General features: G+C 38.1%; 1 protein-coding gene across 7 annotated transcripts in view; it reads left to right on the top strand.

The window, feature by feature from the left end:
- The window catches only part of TBC1D31 (TBC1 domain family member 31), a 75727-nt gene that overhangs the window by 16640 nt on the left and 35074 nt on the right, over positions 1–24013 (top strand). For 6 of the 7 annotated variants that reach the window (XM_058564880.1, XM_058564878.1, XM_058564879.1 and 3 more), the window contains 7 exons: positions 1691–1842; positions 4576–4735; positions 5774–5974; positions 10640–10816; positions 16165–16244; positions 16323–16469; positions 18217–18350. In XM_058564880.1, coding sequence (XP_058420863.1) covers positions 1691–1842; positions 4576–4735; positions 5774–5974; positions 10640–10816; positions 16165–16244; positions 16323–16469; positions 18217–18350 — 1051 coding nt within the window. Of the gene's footprint in view, positions 1–1690; positions 1843–4575; positions 4736–5773; positions 5975–10639; positions 10817–16164; positions 16245–16322; positions 16470–18216; positions 18351–24013 lie in introns of those variants that run through there. The other variant, XM_058564885.1, reaches the window with a different exon arrangement.

A 24013-nucleotide genomic window follows, 5' to 3' on the forward strand; every position in this document is an offset into this window, starting at 1 on the left:
AAAGTGTTGCGATAAGCTATAATGCAATTAAGGTCATTCTAGGTGGGAATCAACGAATAAATAGCTGGAGATGTAACTAATGATCAAACCATGTGAAATGTCTCAAGCTATTTGAGGGGATTTGTTTGGAGAGGACGGGCAGGAGTATTTTGTCCTTAGGGCATTGATTTCTTCTGTTTTCTTTCCTTCTTTCTTTTCCTCCCTTTCTTCCCTTCCTCCCTTTGTGTGTTTTACACGGATGACACACAAAATGTATATTTGAGGCCATTGAAACTCTTATGAGAAAAAGTTGGTCAATTTTAATTAAAATTTTATATTATTAAAACTAAGCATTGTTTAGTGCTTATGTAATAGAAAAATAGAAATTAGGAGAATAAAATTATATTTTCAACTTTGCTCTCAACTAATTTGTCTCATTTGTCCATTAAATAAATTGAACTTCTAAGAAAATATGATCATGTATTTGTTTTCAACTTTTTACTTTTATAAATAATGCTTAACATTTATGTACATTTATCTTAAAGCACGTTGCTGATTGTTTCTGAAGGATTTAACTCTTAGAAGTAAATTGACTATTTCAGAAGCGTTACATATTTTTAAGGCTGTTGAGATACACTGTGCACTATCTTTAACTAGTTTTTACTACCAGGAGCAGTGTGTGACAATGCCTTTTCCTGTGCTTTCACCAGCATTTTGTATTTTTAACATTTATCAGTAGTTAGTATTTAGTACAGTGTTTATATTATTTTATGGGTTTTGTGTGTGTGTGTGTGTGTGTGTGTGTGTGAGGAAGATCAGCCCTGAGCTAACATCTGTTACCAATCCTCCTCTTTTTGCTGAGGAAGATTGGCCCTGGGCTAACATTCGTGCCCATCTTCCTCTGCTTTGTATGTGGGACACCTGCCACAGCATGGCTTGATAAGTGGTGCATAGGTCTGTGCCCAGGATCCGAACCTGTGAACCCCGGGCTGCTGAAGTGTAGCGTGGCGAAGTTAACCATGATGCCACTGGGCCAGCCCATAGTATATGGTTTATAAATATAATACACATGTTACTATATGTATGGTTTGTGTATATGTATATGTGTGTGCATTTTGAAAAAAAATTTGATACACATAAAAGGGTATCTCATTACTTTCATTTGAATCTTTTATAAGATTAAATATGTATAAATTATTATTTAGTATTTTATGAATTATCTAGTTATAGTCACTTATTTTTTATTTAAAGTTGAATACCTCTTTTTTTTTAGTTTATAATAGTATATGAAATATCAGTATTATTCCCTGTCATATATTGTAAATGTATTTTTCTCCAGTTTAAGAAAAAATGATTTTAAAAAAGAAAAATTGACTACTTGTATACTTTTAAATTTAAAGAGGGCTAAATGGGGCTGGCCCAGTGGCGCAGTGGGTAAGTGCGCTCGCTCTCTTTGGTGGCCTGGGGTTCACAGGTTCGGATCCCGGGCGTGCACTGACGCACCGCTTGTCAAGCCATGCTGTGGCGGCCTCCCATATAAAGTGGAGGAAGATGGGCACGGATGTTAGCCCAGGGCCAATCTTCCTCAGCGAAAAAAGAGGATGATTGGCAACAGATGTTAGCTCAGGGCTGATCTTCCTCACAAAAAAATAAAAAAATAAAGAGCGCTAAATGATCCTTAAATGATCAATAACTTTTTTTCTCCCTCTAGGTTTTCTTTCTACCATTAAGTAATACCATCCTCAGCTGTTTTAAAGATAATTCCATCTTTGCCTGGGAATGTGATACTCTTTTTTGCAAATATCAATTGCCAGCTCCACCGGAAAGCTCTAGTATATTATACAAAGTGTTTGCTGTGACCAGGTAATGTGCATCTTAAGATACTGAGGATTTTTAAGAAATTTAACTTCCAGTGAAGTTTTATAAGTTTTTATTCCGTATCTCATTGTCATATGAGAAAAAGTTTCCTTCAGACTTAAATGTCATCTATAGAAGGTGTTTTTTTTGTTTACTTTATTGTGGGAAATTTAAAATAAACATAAAAATATAAAAGTTCATGACTCCCTAAGTACAGTCCTCTGATTAGTTGTAACAATCATCCTAATAGCCACTCCTTTTTATCTATAACTCTGCCTACTATTTCTCTACTGCATTGTCTTAAAGCAAAGCCCAAGCATATCATTTCATCCATAAATATCCCAAGGTGCATTTCTAAAGCATAAGGGCCCTTTTTGAAACATAACCATAGTACTGTTTTCACACTTTTTAAAAATTAATAATTTCTAAATATTGTCATATAGCTAGTCATTATTCACATTTCCCTGATTTATCTAATTGTTTTTTATGGTCTGTTTGTTCAGATCAGGCACAAAACCGGATTCACACATTGTCTTGGTTGATATAGCCCTCTTTTTATTTTTTCTCGCAGTTTATTTGTTAAATGTCATTTGTAAAATGTCATTTGTCCTAGAGTTTTCTATATTCTGGATTTTGCTCTTTGCATCCGTGTGGTGTTGTTTAATGTGATCTCTGTCATCTGTATTTCCTGTAAACTGGTTACACCTGTATCCTATAAATTGGAGGCTTGATCTGATTCAGGTTTGACTTTGGGGCAAGAAGACATCTTGAGTGGTGTGTGTACTTTCATCAGGAGGAACGTAGAGCTCTTTCTCGTGTGATGTTAGTGCCATCGATCATTATTACCTAGATCCAGTATTAAATTAGAGATTAGCAAAATGGTGCTGTTCTAATTCTGGCATTCCTTCTTCCCTTATTAACTAGAAACTCCTGTAGAAAGAAACTTCCTCTCATCAACTCTTTCATTACTTTGATGTATAGTTTGTAAAGAAAAGGCAGGATAAATGCTTGATTTCCCCCTTTTTTTAAAAAAATTTTTTTCAAAATAATGAATTGGTTTATTGGCATCTTTCAGAGGTGACCAATGAAGTTTTTTGTCTTTAGTATTTGTAAATTCATGGATTTAAACATAGTTGGCATGATTTGATCCATTCAAGTTGTTATTCTTAGTGATGCTCCAATTCTCTCGTCTTTGAGCAGTCAGATCCTCTTCAAGTTACCTTTAAACCCTTTTGATACAACTGCATTTGTCTGTGATAGCTTTTGTTCTTTTTGGTCTGACAAGATATTCCAGGCTTATCTTGTGTATTTCCGGTCCCAAACCTGGAATCAGCCATTTCTCTAAGGAGCTAGGGTTCATTTTAGTGGGAAATGAATCTGGATGCTGGGAGTTCTCATTGTGGCTAGGTTGGTCATTATTTCCAGGCGTTTTCAGTAGAAAGAGCTAGGAAATAGGTATTTCCTCTTTTTCTCTCACCCTCTTGTAAGCCATCAGTAGATCCCATCAACTCGACCAGACTAGACCTTTTTGTCTCTCTGTACCCTCAGCTATTACCCTAGTCTCTTTCAGACTACGGTAATAGCCTCCTTATTTGGTCTCCTTGTTTTCAATCTTGTCTCCTAAAGTCAGTCTCCACGTCACAGATAGAGTGGTCTTTTTAAAGCATTAAGTCAAATCATGTCACTTCTCTATTGAACCCCCTTGAAAGGCTTTCCACTGTACTTAGAATAAAATCTGAACTCCCCACCACATCCCCTGGGGTCTTTTGTCATCTGGCCTAGGCCTGCCTCTCTTTCCTCATCTTCTTTCCTTCCCCTGACACTGTTCCAGCCCACTTCAGTGTGGCTTCTCACTCTTCCTTCATATTAACCTGTTCCTTTGTCAACACTTTTGTACTGGCCAGCCTGGAATACTGAGCAGCGTGGAATTCTCCTTCCAAATCATCCCATGACTGGCCCATTCACATCATTCACGTAGCAGATCTTCTTCCTTTCCCAGCTCTGTAACATCACCTCATTTTATAGTTTTTTATAGAATTTATCATCAGCTGAGATCAAGTTTGTTTGTTTATTTGCCTCCTGTAGTCTGAAAATCCCGTAAGAGCAAGAATCTTACCTGTCTTGTTCACCACTGTGTCCCTGGCACCTGGAATGATACCTGGCTTATAGTAGAGACTTGACAAGTTCTTGGTGAATGAATGAGCAACAACCTTGCAAAGAAATACAGCTTATTCTTTTTGGTCCTTATAAACATCAAGTAGCTTTCTTTGAGCAGGGAAAAATGTTTGGGCTTTTTGGTTTTTCATATAGCAATGCTGTAGCAATTCAATATAGTCATATAGGAAATACAGAAAGTTGGATAGTGGTAAGTGATGTTGAGATTATGCTATAAAATATAAATGTTACTCAGAAACCCCCAATTAAGTCAACAAACAAATATTTGTTAAGCTGGTGTTTTAGCGCAATAGGTAAAAACAATATATGCTACAAACCTGAGCTTTCCTATATTGTAGCCACTAGGTGCATGGGACTATTTAAATTAATAAAAATTAGATAAAATTAAGAATTTCCTCAGAAGCACTAGCCACATTTCAACTTCTCACTAATCACCTGTGCCTAAATAGTGACCATATTGGACAGCGTAGATGTAGAATGTTTCCATCATCATCTTAGATCATATTGGACAGTGCTGCTGTAAACAATTCGTCTAGTCTTACGTCTCACCTTTTTGTTGTATAGAGATGGTCGAATGCTGGCTGCTGGAGGCAAATCAAACCATCTTCATTTGTGGTGCTTGGAAGCTAAACAGCTATTTAGAATTATCCAGATGCCTACTAAAGTTCGAGCCATTCGCCAACTAGAATTTCTTCCTGATAGTTTTGATGCTGGTTCTAATCAGGTTAGTAACATAAGTATTACTAACGTTGTACTTTTTGAGAAAAATCATATCAATTTCTGAACTATATTAGCTCTCTTACTTAACTTGTACCCTGATGGGTATAAGGATTTGAAACTGCTAATGTATTATTTTTGTGAAGGGTCTAAAATTGAAAAAAAATTTTTAAATCTTAGGTTCTGTATGTTGCTGACAATGTACCCTTTTTCTAAAATCAGTATACTTTAAATTTATGTCATACTTCATGTTTACAGGGCGCTTTAGCATGTTATTTTTTATTTGATCCTTAAAGAATTCTTTGAACATAGGCAGAGAAGGTATTCTCACCATCATACAGATTGTGACACTAAAGCTTAGAAACATAAAGTGACTTGTCAACACTCTTGTTAATTGTAAGGATTGAAGGTGGGACTAGAACTAAAATTTTCTCATTCTGTTGTGCTGTGTTTTATCTACCATCAAGGGTGCCTCAACCCCATGAGATGTGTTTTCTTTATATCTTGCCTTAGTTTGCAAAGTGCTTTTCCTCCACACACATCTTTTTTCTTTTTAATAGTTGAGTACAGTCAAACCTTAACTTTTTTATTTTAAATTGACTATCTTGGATCTTGCACTTCAACAAAGTGATGGAACACAAACCATCCACACTCCTTGCCTCTGACAGCCGGTGTGGAGGTCAAAGTTAAGAACTGTCTAATCATCTGTAATCCCTCTGTAGGGATTAGTGGAGACGTGGCCTGCCTGTGGGAAGGAAAGATTCTCAGGTGACCTTTCCATAGTCCCCTAGGATGGACTCCTTGCTGGTTTTGGGTTGAGCCAAGCTCATCTGGACCTGAAGAGGGCAAATCTACATGAGCCATAATTAGGGATTTGAAAATATATAATGGCTCTCTGCGAATATAATCTCCTCTGACTGTCCTCCCCTCCAAAAAAAAAAATACACACACCTACATACATATGTGTGTATGTGGTTCGACTTTCAGACATTTGACTCTTAAATGTGTTTTTAGGAACTCATCTCTTGTTTCTCTCCACTCTTAGGTTCTTGGAGTGCTAAGTCAAGATGGTATTATGAGGTTTGTCAATATACAGACTTGTAAACTTCTCTTTGAAGTTGGGAGCCTTGATGAAGGAATTAGCTCATCAGCGATTAGCCCACATGGACGGTACATTGCATCTATTATGGAAAATGGAAGTCTGAACATATATTCAGTTCAGGCTTTAACGCAAGAAATAAATAAGGTATGTCATCAAGTAAACAACATCAATTTTTTTTTTTAAGATTTAAGTGTATCATCAAAAATAAAATCTTTTTTTTTTTTTTGTGAGGAAGATCAGCCCTGAGCTAACATCCACGCCAATCCTCTTCTTTTTGCTGAGGAAGACCGGCCCTGAGCTAACATCTATTGCCGGTCCTCCTTTTTTTTTTCCCCATTTTCTCCCCAAAGCCCCAGTAGATAGCTGTATGTCATAGTTGCAGATCCTTCTAGTTGCTGTATGTGAGACGCTGCCTCAGTGTGGCTGGACAAGCGGTGTGTCGGTGCACGCCCGGGATCCGAACCCGGGCCACCAGTAGCGGAGCACGCACACCCAACCGCTAAGCCACGGGGCCAGCCCCCAAAAATAAAATCTTTATGCTATGATTTTCTAACTTCCCTTGGACTTTATCCATTTTTCTGGATTTTTTTTTTTGTGCCCTTACTCCCAAAACCACATCTCCAGACTTGATTTCTCACCTATGCTCCCTTCTTAAATCGCTGCCTTCCTAAGGACATCTCTTTGTTGGCTCTATCCCATTCAAGGTGCCCCTCATGATCTGCTTCCCAAAAGAAGCTTTCAATTCCAGTCTCTTCATATCTGTCTCACTCTTTCTTCCCATCGTGTAGGCTAGAAACCTTGGAGCACTATGACTGTTCCTGTTCCTTCATTTTCTAAATCTAGTCAATACTAAGTCATGTAATTTCTTAAATTTGGAATATCTGTATATGTGCTGCCTGTTCTCCATCTCTATATTAGCTATCCTTGTATTGGTCCTCATTAGCTGCTCTTGAATAACAGTAATTTAAATGATTTGGTAATTTAAACAAAACTCAGAGCCCCCAGTGCCTTCCCCTGCTCATCAATCCATCTTTCATATAACGTTTCTCTAAAATAGTACTTTCATCACTTATTTCTAAAATAGTGCTACCTTAGTGGCTTCCTTTTGCCTGTTGCATTAAGTCCAGACTCGTCTACCTGGCTCTCAAGGTCCTCTCTAATCTTGTCTACTCTACGTGTCTAATTTATTTCTCCATACTGGTAACTTCCCTCATCGTCCAGCATAGATGCCATTCTCATTTCTATATCTGTTATCTACATTATTCATTTCATCTAAAATAGACTTCCCTCTCCTGTTTTATGGTTATATAAAATTTCCCCAGCTTCTTGCCACGTCTGGTTGTCTATGTGCGGCCTTTCCAGGTCTGGAATTGTATCAAGGTAGCACTAGGGGAGACTTCATTCTACAGAGGAAGAAGCTCACGCGCCAGCCTAACCGCACAGCTTGTCATTGGCGGGCCCAGTTCTATTAGTATGATAATCTTTTTGTTATGTGTCTGCTCCCCTTTGCTCTTTTTATCTTTTCTTTAATTAGACAAGTAATGAGTGTGTTCTTGCAGAGAAAAATCAAAAGGTACAGATAAGCAAATAGATAAAGAAGAATCACAGTCTTACCCTCCTCAGATGATTTTGAAATGTATATTTTCCCAGTCTTTCTGTGTGTGTAAATGTATACAATAAATCCTTATTATTTATGGATTCTGTATTTGTGAATTCACCTACTCGTGAAAATGTATCTGTAACTATAAAGTCAACATTTACCACATATTCACAGACGTTCTCATGCACAGAGCAGCAAACAGTTTTGAGTTGCCTGACATGCAGGTTCCCAGCTGAGGTCAAACAAGGCAACACTCTGCCTTCTTATTTCAGCTCTCATACTGTAAACAGCATCCTTTTCATGGTCTATTTAGTGCTACATTTTTCACATTTTTGTGCTTTTTGTAGGTGATTTTGCTCTTTAAAATGGCCCTCAAGTGTAGTGCTGAAGTGCTGTCTGGTGTTCCAAAGCACAAGACGGCTGTGATAGATAAACTTCATTCTAGCATACGTTGTTATTGGCGTGAGTTCAATGTTAATGAGTCAACAATATATATTAAATAAGTGTCTTTAAATAGAAACCCACACCGAACAAGGTTATGTATTGATTGGTTGACAAAAATGTTGTGACTAGAGAGGCTCACAGGTACCTAACTCTGTTTCCCCTATGAGCGATGATTCGGTATTCACTAACTCAGTATTTGCGGCGACTTTATAGAACGTAGCTACTGTGAATAATAAGAGTCTACTGTGTGGTGTGTGAGTTTGCTTTAAACATATGAAATTATCCTCTACTGTTCTTGTAAACTTCAAAAAATTTAATAATATATTATTATTTACTCTTAATGAGAGAGTTTTTGGCCTAGCTGAATTTTACAAGAGCTAGGTGTTATTTATAGAAGCAGGGAGAGATCTGAGAAAAATCAAGGTAAGAGAGAGTCGTTGACTTCCTCTCTGCTATTTATTAGGCAACTTGAGATCATATTGACCAGAAAAGCTCAATTATAACAGAAGTAGGGTAATCTCTTTCTTTTGGACACTTTACCCGCACCACCAGTGTCTTGATTGCAGGCCTGTACAAATGCCCGGGTCCACAGTCTCCACAGCACTTACCTATACCCCATTCCTTCAGTCCTGTTTTCTTGCCTTTGGAGAATTTCTGGTATTGTTCTAATACAGTAAGCTAATTTCTACTTACGTGTTGAAGTTTTAGCGCCACTAAGGTATGGCGATTCACGTCGTATCTCAGGCTCTCACTTTTGGGAGATTGTATTTCATGGAAGAGCTGGGGTTCTGCGGGAAAAGTGTCACTAGAATAGAAATTTTAGTAGAGATGCAGAAGAATGGATTGAGCTTAGAGAGAAGATGGTTCAACGACGTTAAAGATGGGCAGTGTTCAAAAGCCAGACCACTATTAATTACATCTCGTAGATAAAGAATTGAAAAATCGTAGAATAAGTGTCATTGTACTTCCGTCAGAGCTGTTGTTATTCTGTCTTACATTATCCTTGTAATCTTTCTAGATGTGAATAAATAACAGCGTATCCTAGAAAAACACTATTAAAAAAACCTTATAAAGTTAAAACTTTAAATACTTTTCCTAATAATTTTAAAACAAAAGTGCAATATCTGTGCCGTGTACATATCACGTTACCTACTCTACACATTTCACAGTGTGGTGGATTCATACATACTGCAGTTGACAATAGGGAATACCTTTTTTGGTCTCCTGTAGTAGGCTGCAGGTTTCAAAAGCAGAAGTCCTGAACCTCTGAAGGCAGCATGAGAAAAATCTTTGTTTGAAACCTCCAAGTAGTCTTTTTTTTTTTTTTTTTTTTGTGAGGAGATCAGCCCTGAGCTAACATCAGCCAATCCTCCTCTTTTTTTGCTGAGGAAGACGGCCCTGGGCTAACATCTGTGCCTATCTTCCTCCACTTTATATGGGACGCCGCCACAGCATGGCTTACCAAGCAGTGCGTCGGTGCGCGCCCGGGATCCGAACCAGCGAAGCCCGGGCCGCCGCAGCGGAGCGCGCGCACTTAACCGCTTGCGCCACCGGGCCGGCCCCCCTCCAAGTAGTCTTTTAGTAGTCTACGTTATAAAAAAAGTCAAGGTGTTTGCTTTGTTTTATTTATTTCTTTTGGGGGTAAGAGGGGAGGAGGTCAAAAAAGTTTGTTTCTGCTTCAAAGAGCTTTCCCGAAGAGTGGTGATTCATTTTCATTATACATCATCATGGAAGAATACTGTTTTGGATTTCATGACAGTTGAATTCAAGGTCATGTGTGTAATAACGTGTTTTCTGAAATCTAATGTGTTCATTTGGACGTTTGAGATATTCCTTATGTTCTTGTTCTCATACGAAAGGGATCAGCACTTTGGCTTCAAAAAATTTCTTTTTTTAAGTCACAAATCCACCTTGTCTTTGATTTGGGTCTGGGCTAATTACTAAGGGAACATTCAGCAATAATGGTCTCAAACATTTAAATACCCTATAAAGGTCATTGTATTTTAATCATATTTAGAACTTAAAAAGCCTGAGATACCGTCTTTGCTCATTTCCTTTGAACAAGGAAGATCTTTTGATTTCAAAGAGTATTTTTCATGGATAAAATGTTTCAGTGAATCATTTTACCTTAACTAAATTGAAGTTGTTGGGGTTTATTTTCCTGTTTGAAAGGGCCCCCCCCAAAATGAGGGGTTGGAATCTAAGTTGTGCTGTCTCTTAAGCCTTTGAAGCAGAAAGGGACTAACAGCCATCTCTATGCAGATAAAAAAATGTGACCAAGGATAGAGAGGCAGGGGTCCCCTGCTTCCAGAGGAAAGGCATTTGGCAGTTTCCCTCAGGGAAATTTCACTTGAGCCTGAAGAATATGAGGGTGCTTCTCTTAGCATTCTAGAGGGCCATACATCTCACTGTGCCTTCTCTGCTGCAGGTCATCATCATACTACTAACTTTATCATGCAAGTGTAAGAAATGGATTGATAGTCTAAGATTTAAGGCCAGCTTTCAAGGAATAATTAAATTCTATTTATTATTGTAATCATGTATCTTTCTTATGTTCTTCAAAGGAATTTGGCAGAAATTTGCTTGGATTTGTTAGTCAGCAACACTCTTGGATATTTTATTTACACTTTTTGCCTGAAGAATAATTATATATATTAAGGCACATTGTTAAATTGATTAAAACAAATTTTGTAAATCATATGTAACAGGTATATTTTCCAAAGATAGCCACTGGATTTTTTTTTTTTGTTTTTTTTGCCTTTTAGCCACCTCCTCCTTTAGTGAAAGTGATTGAAGATGTGCCTAAGAGTAAATTGAATGCTGGTGATCTTAAGATGAAAGTAACATCAGGAAGAGTACAGCGGCCGGCAAAAGCAAGGGAAAGCAAAATACAGACTAGAATATTGAAACAAGACCTGACTGGTCATTGTGAAAATAAAGAGGTAAGAATATATTATAACTAAACTTTTTTTGTCATGACCCTGCTGTAGACAAGTCTCATGATTTCTAGGCCACCATCAGTCTTCTCTCTCTTAGGAATTAAAGGAAAGTTATATGAAGAGGAGAACATTGTAACTGAAATTATAATATGCTTCTTAAGCTTTTTAGTATAAAATTAATACATAGTTAATGGTTTTCAAAAAATCAAACAGTATAGAATCGCACTGTCCGAGACCCTGGCTGCTAGCCACATGCAGCTGCTTGAGTCCTTGAGGTGTGGCCGGTCTGAATTGAGGTGTGCTGTACATATGAAATACACATCAGTTATTGAAAACTTACCATGAACAAAAGAATGTTAAATATCTTATTTAATAATTTTATGTTGATTATGTGTTGAAATGCTAATATTTTGACTATATTGGGTTAAATAAAATATGCTATTAAACTTAATTTTACCTGCTGCTTCTTACTTTTTTAATGTGGTTCCTAGAAAATAATTTAAAATTATATTTGTGGCTTGTGTTGTCTGTTAGACAATGCTGGTCTAGATAAAGGGAAAAGATAAAAGCATACTTTTCTTCCCCCCTGTTCCCTAGCCCACACTTGATCACACTCTCCAGAGGTAGCCATTGCTAATAGTTATTGATATCCTTTCAGAAATTTTCTGTGCATATGTAAACATACCTATATCTGCATATGTTAGCTTTTTATTCATAGATGGAATCATTCTATAGCACTATTCTATAACTTGCTTTTATCACTTAACAGATTGAATATCTGTTTATATTAGTGCATGTAGTGCTACAACATTTCAAAAAATATTTGCAAAGTATTGTATTTATGAATATACCTTAATTTATCTAACTAGTACCCTGCTGGTTGGCATTTAGGTTGTATTGTCAGTCGTCTGTTAATACACTCTGTGATACAGTAGATATCCTTGTACACTTATCTTTGAACATTTGCACAGATGTATCTGTAGAAGTAGAATTCCTAAGTCAGAGTGTGTGCATAAAAATTTTGATAGTAGTCACCAAATTGTTCTTCGAAAAGAATGTACCAGTTTGCCTTTTTGCCTTGTTTGAGATGATCTGTTAGCGAGTGTGTGATTTATTCAAGAAAAACTTAGAAACAGCCAAAATGTCCGATAGTAGCTCACTAGTCATATAAATTGCGGTAGAGCTACACTAGTAACCTAAGAATATTTAAGAGGAAAGGGGAATAATTATAGTATGTTAAATACAAAAAGCAAGCTCCAAGAACTATATACTTGGATATCAATTTGATTTAAAAAGGATATGAGTACTCTGTGGTATTTTTAAAACTCCATGAGAAAGACCAAGATACTAATAGAATTATCTTGGAGGGAAGGGGTTTCAGTCAGTTTTATTTTCCTCTTTATATAAACTTTTTGTTTTGTCCTAATTTTCTGCAAAGAGCATGTACTACTTTAGAATTGAAAGAAAATGTAAATCTTAATAGAGAGGTTGCTGACATTTTCAAGGACTTTTTTTTTTTTTTTTTGTGAGGAGATCAGCCCTGAGCTAACATCCGCCAATCCTCCTCTTTTTTTTTTTTTTCCGCTGAGGAAGACGGCCTTGGGCTAACATCTGTGCCTATCTTCCTCCACTTTATATGGGACGCCGCCACAGCATGGCTTACCAAGCGGTGCGTCGGTACGCGCCCGGGATCCGAACCAGCGAACCCCGGGCCGCCGCAGCGGAGCGCGCGCACTTAACCACTTGCGCCACCGGGCCCTCAAGGACTTTTTAAACTTCTCACTGACATTCAATCAATCAGTCACACAGAAAAGTACACATAAATGGACAGCTCAGTCAATTTTTACAGACTGAACACATCTGTTAGCAGCACCTACATCCAAAAGGGACTGTTACCAGCACCCCAGAAGCCCCTCTCTTGCTCCCTTCCAGACACGTTCCCCCTTACCCAAGGATAACGACTTTCCTGACTTTTAACACTGTAGAGTAGTTCTGCCTTTTTGGTACTTATATAAGTTGGATCATCTAGTTTGTAGTCTTTTGTGTCTGGCTTCTTTCATTCGATGTTATATTTGAGAGATCCATGGAGTTGTAAATCATTCCCTCAGAGCTGTAGTATAGAATTCCAGCGTGTGAATAAACCAACTTTATCCATTCCACAGTTGGCAGGCATTTGGGTGGTTTTCTAATATTTTTGCTATTAGAAATAGTGCTGCCATGAACATTTTGGTGCATCTCTGTTGGTGAACATTAGGACATGTGTCTGTTGGGTATAGACTGTAGTGAAATTACTGGCTTTACAGGCTATGCATATGTTCAGCTTTAATAGATGCTGTCCGAGTTTTCCCAAGTGGTTGATTGAAATCATTTATATTCCCACCAAGAGGTATTGGAGGGTTCTAGTTGCTCCATATTCTCACCAACACTTGGTATTTTTCACATTGATTTTAATAACTTTTAATAATTTTTCTTTAAGCATTTAAAATGGTGAAACTTGCATTAAAAAAAGAATGTGTAAAGTGTTATCTACCAGGGAAATTCGTTAGAGACTCAGTGCGCAGGATTTGAGGCTGGTTATATGGGCCTCCTCTGTTTAGTACATTTCAAAATTCCAGACTCCACAAGGAAAGCAGGTGTTCAGCATAAACCCCAGTGTACAAACAGTAGGCACAGTGAGCCACATGTGGTTCTGGGGTTAGTGGGAACCCTCCTGAAATCCGGGTTTCTAAACACCAGATAAGGACCAAGCAGGCCGATCTGCAAGCAGGCCTATGTAAGGGTAGCAGTCTCAGACCTGCCGTGTAACTCTTTTCTGGACGTACGCATAGCCACAATAAGAAATAGGGGACTTCAGGGCTGGCCTGGTGGCATAGTGGTTGGGTTCGCATGCTCCACTTCAGCAGCCCGGGGTTCTCAGGTTCAGATCCCAGGTGCGGACCTGTGCACCAGACTCAAGCCATGCTGTGGTGGCATCCCACATACAAAATAGAGGAAGATTGGCATGGATGTTAGCTCAGGCCCAATCTTCCTCAAGCAAAAAGAGGAAGATTGGCAACAGATGTTAGCCCAGGACCAATCTTCCTCACCAAAAAAAAAAGAAATAGGGGACTTCAAAGCTGCTGGTGGGGCCGGCCTGGTGGCTTAGCAGTTAAGTGTGCACGCTCCGCTATTGGCGGCCCGGGTTCGGATCCCGGACGCGCACCAACGCACCGCTTGTCCAGCCATGCTGAGGCGGCGTCCCACATACAGCAACTAGAAGGACGTGCAACTATGACATACAATTATCTGCTGGGGCTTTGGGGAGAAAAAGGGAAACAAAGGAGAAGGATTGGCAGTAGATGTTAGCTTGGGGCTGGTCTTCCTCAGCAAAAAAAAATAAAAATAAAAAAAGAAGAGGATTGGCATGGATGTTAGCTCAGGGCTGATCTTCCTTAGAAACAAAGCTGCTGGTGATATTTTGTGCTTATCCCCAGTCACATTTCTCTGCCTATCTCATAGATGTAACCATTATCCTCACTGTGTTATGTCCTTGATTTTCTTTATAGTTTTATCACCTCTACATGTAACCCTAAGATATTGTATAGCTTTAAAAAACTCACCTGCAGGCACAAACCTCGCTGTGTAAAGATCTGGCAGTATTGCCCCTATTAGCTGAATGCTTTAATGAGAAGATAAGCTGAATGATACCTCTGAGACATGGTCTGGCTTTGGCTTTCCTGAGAGTTTACAGGAGCCTTTTCTCGGAAAATAGTGAGTATGGTCACAATTGACTTCTGGGAAATAAGAGGATTCCCATGGTCAGGGCATCTGGAAGCATTCTAGTGTGGATCAAATCTGACTATCCTACAGTACTATGTCAGGGAGCAGCCTGCTTCTAAGTATCCTGTAACCAGGTCTAAGGAGTAGGTCGAAGTAGAACACTTCTACGGGGTGGAACGCCTGTCCTCAGCCAGTCTTGGCATCAGGATAGAAAGGGAAGTAGGGACTTCATCAGCTTATGGTCAAGACAAAAACAGATAAAACTCGGGCCACACTCACCTGGGAATTCTATCCTTTGTTCAAAAAGAGGCTTCAGTGGCAGCAGCTGTCTTGGTGATGATAGCAATGGACATGTCTCTTTCATAGATCATATTGTTTCAATCTAGACTGGATGCCCTCAATATCTGGTACCTAGCTCTCAAACGGGGATCTTCATTCACCGTCCTCTTGGGCTTTCCCTTCACCTCTCTCTTAGATTGGATTACCTGTTTCTTATGGTAAAAGGAGCACTGAACTAAGTCAGAAAATCTGGCTTTGAGTCTTGAGCCAAGACTTAGCAGGTTTGTGACCTTGAGCAAATCCCTGAACTTCTCTGACCTTCCTCCCCATTTTCTCAAAGAAAGGAAGACAGCATTCCATCTGTTTCATCTAGTTGTTAGGATCAACTTAGATAATCTATGAAAATGGCTTTGTAATCCTAAAATCTATAAAATATTTTTCCATTAAAATAAAAATTGACTTAAAAGTAAGAAGGGGGGAAAAATGAGAGAGAGAAGGAAGAAAACATCAAAATGCATTGCTCTTGGGCCGGCCCCGGGGCTTAGCGGTTAAGTGCACCCGCTCTGCTACTGGCGGCCCGGGTTCAGATCCCGGGCGCGCACCGAGGCACCGCTTCTCCGGCCATGCTGAGGCCGCGTCCCACATACAGCAACTAGAAGCATGTGCAACTATGACATACAACTATCTACTGGGGCTTTGCGGGGACAAAAGGAGGAGGATTGGCAATAGATGTTAGCTCAGAGCCGGTCTTCCTCAGCAAAAAGAGGAGGATTAGCATGGATGTTAGCTCAGGGCTGATCTTCCTCACAAAAAAAAAAAAAAAGAATCTGTTGCTCTTGCTACAGGGGTTGGCGGATGGCAGCCCATGGGCCCACTGTGGCCACTCAAGCTCAGAATGATTTTTACGTTTTTAAATGGTTACATTTTATAAATGGTAATATAAGTATCTACATAAGATCCTCAATTTTGCCTCTTAGCCCACAAAACCTAAAATATTTACTATCTGACCCTTTACAGAAAAAGTTTGTCAAACCCTATTCTAGAGTAAATAATACGTCATGAACTTTATCAGCCATGTAATATGCACACTCAGGAGAGAGAGATTGAGAGAGAGAGAGAGAGAGAGAGAGAGTGTGTGTGTGTGTGTGTGTGTGTGTGTGTGTGTGTGTGTGTATGTGTGTATAGAGAGTCCCACAGTGTAAAAGTATTTTTTACTGTGTGTTATGTTCTAAAGTTGGAAAGCCACTGTGGACTAGATTACCTTTTCAGTTTTAAGATTATGTTGTTTATTGATACTATTTTTTTCTTTATAGAATGAGTTGGCAGATGGATTAAACAAAAAGCGTTTACAAATCTTGTTAAAAGGCTATGGTGAATATCCAACGAAATATAGGTAAAATTTAAATTCTTTCATGTTAAATCAATCTTACCCCCCAAATTTTTCTTGGTTAAAATTATATTTTAATTTCAGAATGTTCATTTGGCGCTCTCTGCTACAACTGCCTGAAAATCATACTGCATTTAGTAACCTAATAGATAAGGGTATTCATGCGGCGTTTATCAACCTTCAGAAGAAATACCCCATCAAAAGTAGGAAGCTACTCAGAATATTACAGAGGTATGTTCAGTATATTGCAGCAATGTGTATCTCCCTCAAAATATGTATTAACTACAAATGGGAAAATAGTCATTCTATAGTAGAGAAACTGAGCAGACACCACTTTAACCAAGTAATCAAATTTAAAATCACCAGTAATAAAACATTTCAATATGTTGCGCATTACTTTTGTGGTATTCTTGCCAAAAATTTATAACCTCAGTCTAATCATGAGAAAATAGACAACTCAGATTGAGGAACAATCTGTAAAATAACTGTCTGGTATTCCTCAAAAATGTTAGCGTCATAAAAGATGAGACTGGGGAACTCTCACATTGGAAGAAACCATGGTGACATAACAAATGCAGTGTTGCATCCTGGATTGGTGAAATGAAAAAATGACACAGAAAAATGACATTAGTGTGAAAGATGGTAAAATCTGAATAAAGTCTGTAATTTGGTTACTAGCATTGTAGCAATGTTAGTTTCTTAGTATTGATAATTGTGCTGTCTTTTTGTGTGTGTGTGAGGAATATCAGCCCTGAGCTAACATCCATGCTAATCCTCTACTTTTTTTTGCTAAGGAAGACCGGCTCTGAGCTAACATCTATTGCTAGTCCTCCACCTTTTTTTCCCCAAAGCCCCAGTAGATAGTTGTATGTCATAGTTGCACATCCTTCTAGTTGCTGTATGTGGGACGCGACCTCAGCATGGCCAGAGAAGCGGTGCGTTGGTGCGCACCCAGGATCCGAACCCGGGCCACCAGTAACGGAGCGTGCACACTTAACCGCTAAGCCACGGGGCCGGCCCCTATGCTGTCTTTATGCAAGATTTCAACAGTAATTTGAGCAAAAGGTGTATAGGAACTCTCTACTATTTTTGCAACTTTCTGTAAGCCTAAAATTATTTCAAAACGAAAAGTTAAAAAAAATAAAAAACCTTCAAAGTATTAGAAGTAATTGTGAGAGAATTGTAATCCCAGAGTACGGCAGGCTTTTCTAAGCATGATATATCCAGAGGAGATTGATATGAATAAAAGTCTCTACATGTAAAAAGTTTCCCAAGACAAAGACATACATAAAACCAAGAAAATACATCAAAACATATGACAAATAAAAGGCTGATTTCTTAAATATATGAAGTGCTCATGTAAGTAAGCACGAAAAGGACCAACCGATAAAAAAATGGAAAAAGGATTGAACATATAGTTCATAGCAGTGGAAGTGGTTCTTAAACATGAAAAGATGCTTAACCTGTCTCATAATAAAAGAAGTGCCAACAAAACTACATTGAAACATATATATATTTCTAAAACTGCATTGAAATACTATTTCTCACCTAGATTAAAGATTTAGAAAGAAGGTTGATAATAAAATATGTTGGCAAGAGTGAGAAAATAGACATCCCTTCGCACTGCTAATGGGAACGTAAATAGACTATTTTTGTGGAGAATAATTTGACACTGGCTATTGAAATTACTAATGCGCAGATCCTTTGACCTGGCAATCCCAGTTCTACGAATTTATCTATATCTGTATTCCCACGTGGAGAATGATGTACATACAGTGACATTAAGCAGAGCATTGGTCTTGTATAAACGACTTTTAATGCTGGTTCTGGGGAGGTGAGATAGATGATGGGGTAGGAGGGAGAATCTTCACCCATTACACCTTCTGTATTGAATTTTTTATCATGTGAATATCATTTATTCCAATAAATTTTAATAATAAACCGTTTTCCGGTCTTTATTTCCTCATTTTATGCACAGAACCTTGTCTGCGTTGGCTCACTGGTCTGCCATCTTTAGCGAGACACCATATCTTCCCCTCTTGGCATTTCCATTTGTAAAATTATTCCAGAACAACCAACTCATCTGTTTTGAAGTTGTTGCTACTCTCGTAAGTAAGTAAATAAGTATTAAATAATGAAATCAAGAGTGGATTCTTATACATTTTCCTAATGTCTTTGCACCTGTGCAATATTTAACAATCCTAGTGTGAAACAGTCAGTATAGAGCATAAAGTGGACAATTTGGACATTTATACATAAACTTTTTTATTTACAAGAAAGTTTGGATAGTTACGTTTTAGAAGATATTGTTATAGGCTAGATTTTGTTAGTAAAAAGGAGGCAGATTCTTCACTTACCGGAAGTCAGTTATTATTCATAGGACTGTAGATATTATTCACAGGACCGTAGTTATTATTCACAGGACCGTAGTTATTATTCACAGGACCGTAGTTATTATTCACAGGACCGTAGTTATTATTCACAGGACTGTAGTTATTATTCACAGGACTGTAGTAAGTGTGTAAAGCATTTCGCACACGACGCCTGTGGTGGCAGGTGCTGGCTGCTGTCCTCATTCTCATCATCCATAGCTAACATTCATTGAGCACTTGCTGTGTACCAGCTACCGTTCTCGTTTTGCCTTTGTTAACTCGTTTAATCCTTACAACAATGCTATGAGGTAGGTGTTATTATTATCTCCCTGTTATAGATGAGGAAACTGAGGCACAGAGACCTTACGTTCCTAAGGTTAGGTTACTGGCAGAACAAGGATTTGAAGCCAGGCAGTGAGACTCTGTAGCCTGTGCTCCCAGCCAGTGTGTCTGCTGCTTGTCATCTTCGTCATACACACTGAAGAGTGAGTCATTTTGTCACATTAGTAAAATCAGGTCAGTTAATTAATAAACTAAATCCAAATTATACGTTGGTTTAAGAAAAATAACCAATTTTCTATGTATTTTAAATTACTTAAAGTGTTTTTCTTATACAAAGGAGATAAGCAGTTAATTATAATAATAAAATTCTGAAAAAGTAGAAGTAAAAAGATCCCAGCATACATATTGAGAGTATTTTAGTATATTTCTCTTTACTTTTTTTTGTTCATTTTATTACTTTGTATTTGCTTTGATAAATTTTTACTGTTCATTGGAGAAAATATAGGAAAATATACTAAAGAAAAGAAAATTCACCAGTATTCCTCTTCCCTAGAGATAATCTTTCATGATATATTAATGAATTTCTTATAAGAGCATTTCTCCCAAATCATTAAATATTCTTGAAAAACATAATTTATTGCCTGCATGATATAATATTTCATCTCATAGGTGTATCATAATTTATCTATTCCCCAACTTCTAGACTTTTAGTGATTTTTTTTCCCAAATTTTTGTACACTTTTTAAGCAGTTTTTTATTTTTATAATCATACTACTTTTATTGAACATGTTACATACATTTATCTTATTTTTATAAATTTTATAAACATTTTATTGACTGTAATATTCCATAATGTGCATGTACTAGTTTAATATCTTATTGTTGGACATTTAGGTAGTGTCTAATTTTTACCTATTAAAAGAAACAGTGTTATAACTATCTTTACATACAAATATTGATAATTTATTTTGGACAGATCCCTAAAATTAGTATTATTAGGTCATAAAATATGAATATTCTAATTGCTTCCCCAAAAGGATTGTACTAATTTACCCTGCCAATAAGACTATGAATTTAAAAAGGAAAAGAAGCTCAACAACAAAAAGATAAACAGTCCAATTTTAAAATGGGCAAAGGACTGGAATAGACATTTCTCCATAGAAGATAAACAGATGGGGGCCGGCCCCGTGGCTTAGCGGTTAAGTGCGCACACTCTGCTACTGGCGGCCCGGGTTCGGATTCGGGCGCGCACTGACATACCGCTTGTTCAGCCATGCTGTGGCGACGTCCCACATACAGCAACTAGAGGGATGTGCAACCATGACGTACAACTATCTACTGGGGCTTTGGGGAGAAAAGGGGCAAAGAAAAGGGAGGAGGATTGGCAATAGATATTAGCTCAGGGCCAGTCTTCTTCAGCAAAAAGAGGAGGATTGGCATGGATGTTAGCTCAGGGCTGATCTTCCTCACAAAAAAAAAAAAGATAAACAGATAGCTAATGAGCACATGAAAGGATGCTCAGGATCATTAGTCATTAGGGAAATGCAAATCAAAACCACACTGAAATGGCACCTTATACCTACTAGGATGGCTATAATTAAAAAAAAAAAAAAAGAAAATAATAAGCGTTGGCAAGGCTGTGGAAAAATTGGAACCTTCATACTTTGTTGGTAGAAATATAAAATGGTGCAGTCACTGTAGAAAACAGTTTGGGGGTTCCTCAAAAAGTTAAACATAGAATTATCATAGAACCCAGTAATTGCACTCCTGGGGATATACCCAAAAGGAATGAAAACAGAGACTCAAACAGAAACTTGTATGTGAATGTTCATAGCAGCATTATTCCCAATAGCCAAAAGATGGAAACAACCTGTGTCCATTAACAGATGAATGGGTAAACAATACGTATATACGATGGAATATTATTCAGCCGTAAAAAGGAATAAAATTCTGATACACGCTTCAACATAAATGAACCTTGAAAATGTTATGCTTAGTGAAATAAGCTAGACACAAATGGACAAATTTATATGAAATATCTCAAATAGGCAAATTCAGAAAAACACAGAAAGTAGATTATAGAGGTTACCAGGGGCTGGATGAAGTGGGAATGGGAAGTTAGTGCTAAATAGGTACAGAGTTTCTGTTTGGGAAAGGATTTTGGAAATAGTGATGGTTGCACAACATTGTGAATATAATTAATGCCACTGAATTGTATACTTAAAAATGGTTAAAATGGCAAATTTTACCATAAGAAAGAAAAGAAACATATCTCATTTAGGTAGGCGTGCAAACTATTTTTTTTTATTTCCAGTAAAATCTTGTTACATAGCTAAAGTATGATTATATGCTAAGGAAATTGATTTTTTTGTGTGTGTGTGAGGAAGATCAGCCCTGAGCTAACATCTGCCAATCCTTCCCTTTTTTTGCTGAGGAGGACTGGCCCTGGGCTAACATCCATGCCCATCTTCCTCCACTTTATATGGGACACCACCACAGCATAGCTTGACAAGCGGTGCATCGGTGCGCCCCCGGGACCCGAACCGGCGAACCCCGGGCCGCCACAACGGAGTGCGCGCACTTAACCGCCTGCGCCACCGGGCTGGCCCAGGAAATTGATTTTTCTCTTCTAATCCTAAAATCTAAATCTAGAAGATCCGTAATGGTCATCATGAATAGCTATGGATTTTCATCAAGGGTGTCAAACTACAGTAGTCCCTCATTACCCGCAGTTTCACTTTCTGCAGTTTCACTTACCCACAGTCAACTGCAGTCCACAAATATTAAATGGAAATTTCCAGAAATAAATAATTCATAAATTTTAAATTGCACACCATTCTGAGTAGTATGATGAAATGCAGTGCCATCCGGCTCTTTCCCTCCCGGGACATGAATCGTCCCTTTGTTGGATCCTTAACCATCTACTTCATCAGCTTCTGACAGCCACCCATTGACAATGTCATGGCTCGATGATCCTCCTCCTGACTTAGGTGAAGGTAAATAGCAGCCTCACGCTACGTCACAATGCCCGTGTCACTCACCTCACTTCATCTCACCGCGTAGGCATTGTATCATCTCGCAGCATCACAAGAAGAAGGACAAGTACAGGACAATAAGATATTTTGAGAGAGACCACATTCATAAACTTTTATTACAGTATATTGTTATAATTGTTCTATTTTATTATTAGTTATTGTTGTTAATCTCTTACTGTGCCTAATTTACAAGTTAAACTTTATCATAGGTACGTATGTATAGGAAAAAACAGTGCGTATGTATCGGGTTTGGTACTATCCTCAGTTTCAGGCATCCACTGGGGGTCTTGGAATGTATCCCCCGTGGATAATGGGGGACTACTGTAGTTTTATTCAGTAAACATTGACTGACCTTCAACTAAATGTTAGCACTGCTAGGGATAAGCCATTGTTGTGGCTTTCAGGCTTAGAGTCTAATTGGGACCTAGAAGAAATTTTGAAGGAATACAGTCACTTCTATGTATAATTTGGGATACGTGTATAAAAGTCATTTGTAAGTGCTCTTTAGAGTCCCTCTTATGACCAGGAGGAAATTCCTTGGATTTAGTAAGGGATCTCCATACAGTTATCATTGCTCTTCATTCTGCTTTCAGTTAGCTCTGTCGCTAGGGCCTCTACCCATACTTTTGTTGTGGTGGCACCAAGCAGAATAAAAGAAGGCAAACGGTTACTGTATAAAGCAAGGGTTTCCCTCTTGCCTAATTGAAAGCAATGTTCTATTGATGAAGATTAACTATAAGAATCAGGGCTTTGTGTATGTATATGGTGTTTTAAAATTCCCGGAACCAGCAGTGTCTGAGACATGGTAGGTACTTAACTTAGTACATGTTGCTAAACTGGATTTTCCTTTTAAAGTTAACTTATTTAAGAGCAGCAGTTAAAGAAGTTCAAATATTTCTTTTAAAGCTTAGTGTTTGCAAGAGTTTATTTATGACTTAGTTATTAACTCAAATTTAAAGACTTAGTAATAAATGAGATAATGGACTTCTAGAATTGGAAAGCCCTTATAAACCATATGTAATCCAGTACTTTGCTGATCAAAGCCTTCTTTCATTAGTTTGAGAAAGGAGATCTTATTGTCAGAAGATGAAACCACAACTCAATATTCAAAATAAAATATCAGGGGTGGGGGCCGGCCTGGTGGCATAGTGGTTAAGTTCTCGCGCTCCACCTCATTGGATCAGGGTTCACAGGATCAGATCCCAAGCACGGACCTATGCACCGCTCATCAAGCCATGCTGTGGCGGCATTCCTTATACAAAATAGAGGAAGATGGGCACAGGTGTTAGCCCAGGGCCAACCTTCCTCAGCAAAAAGGGGAAAGATTGGCAACAGATGTTAGCTCATGACCAATCTTCCTCACCAAATAAATAAATAAATAAAATATCTGAATTTGATAGTTAAGGAGAGCTGTAGTGGTCAGACATAGGGCTCATTGAGCAAAACACACTGATGATCTTACTAGGGTTTTTGAGAAGAGTGTTTGGGGGCTTGTACTGGTTACTAAGTGAGTTACAGTCAGCTTTAGAAGCCTCTCCACTGGAATGGATTCTGGTTTCCACTGGCTGATTTTCAAAGGATGCTGCTGTCACTGATTGGTTGGTTTTCAAAGTCAAGTTTACTGAACAGGTTGTCATCGATCAATTAGATTTAAAACCAGTTCTGCCGGTTACTGGGTACCATAGCTATTGAATAATCAGTCTTTTCCTAGTAAGGGGGCTGACTATTTTTGTTCTCATTATAACGTTGAATGGATAGGGATATCTTATATACCCATTTGTTTTTATGCATTGCTATTGATATGTAAGAATGTAATTTTGAATATTTTTACTAAACTTTTCTAATTTTAATTAGGTATGAATTTTAGTAGATTTGAGGAGATTGGCATTTAACATTGATCACATTTAGTAAAGACTTAACTTGGAACCTTCTTTAGAAGGAAGATTTTCCTAACCAAGAGAAATCCAAAAACATGTAACACATGAGTCAGCAGAAACTGGAGTGCCCTGTAGCTCGGATCAGGAATAGTTTGGGACATTTTGTTTGTTTTATTGACACTTTCTCGTTGACTGCTCTGAAGAACTTG

This window comes from Diceros bicornis, chromosome 21 (assembly GCF_020826845.1).
Source record: "Diceros bicornis minor isolate mBicDic1 chromosome 21, mDicBic1.mat.cur, whole genome shotgun sequence".
NCBI classification, from domain to species: Eukaryota; Metazoa; Chordata; class Mammalia; order Perissodactyla; family Rhinocerotidae; genus Diceros; species Diceros bicornis.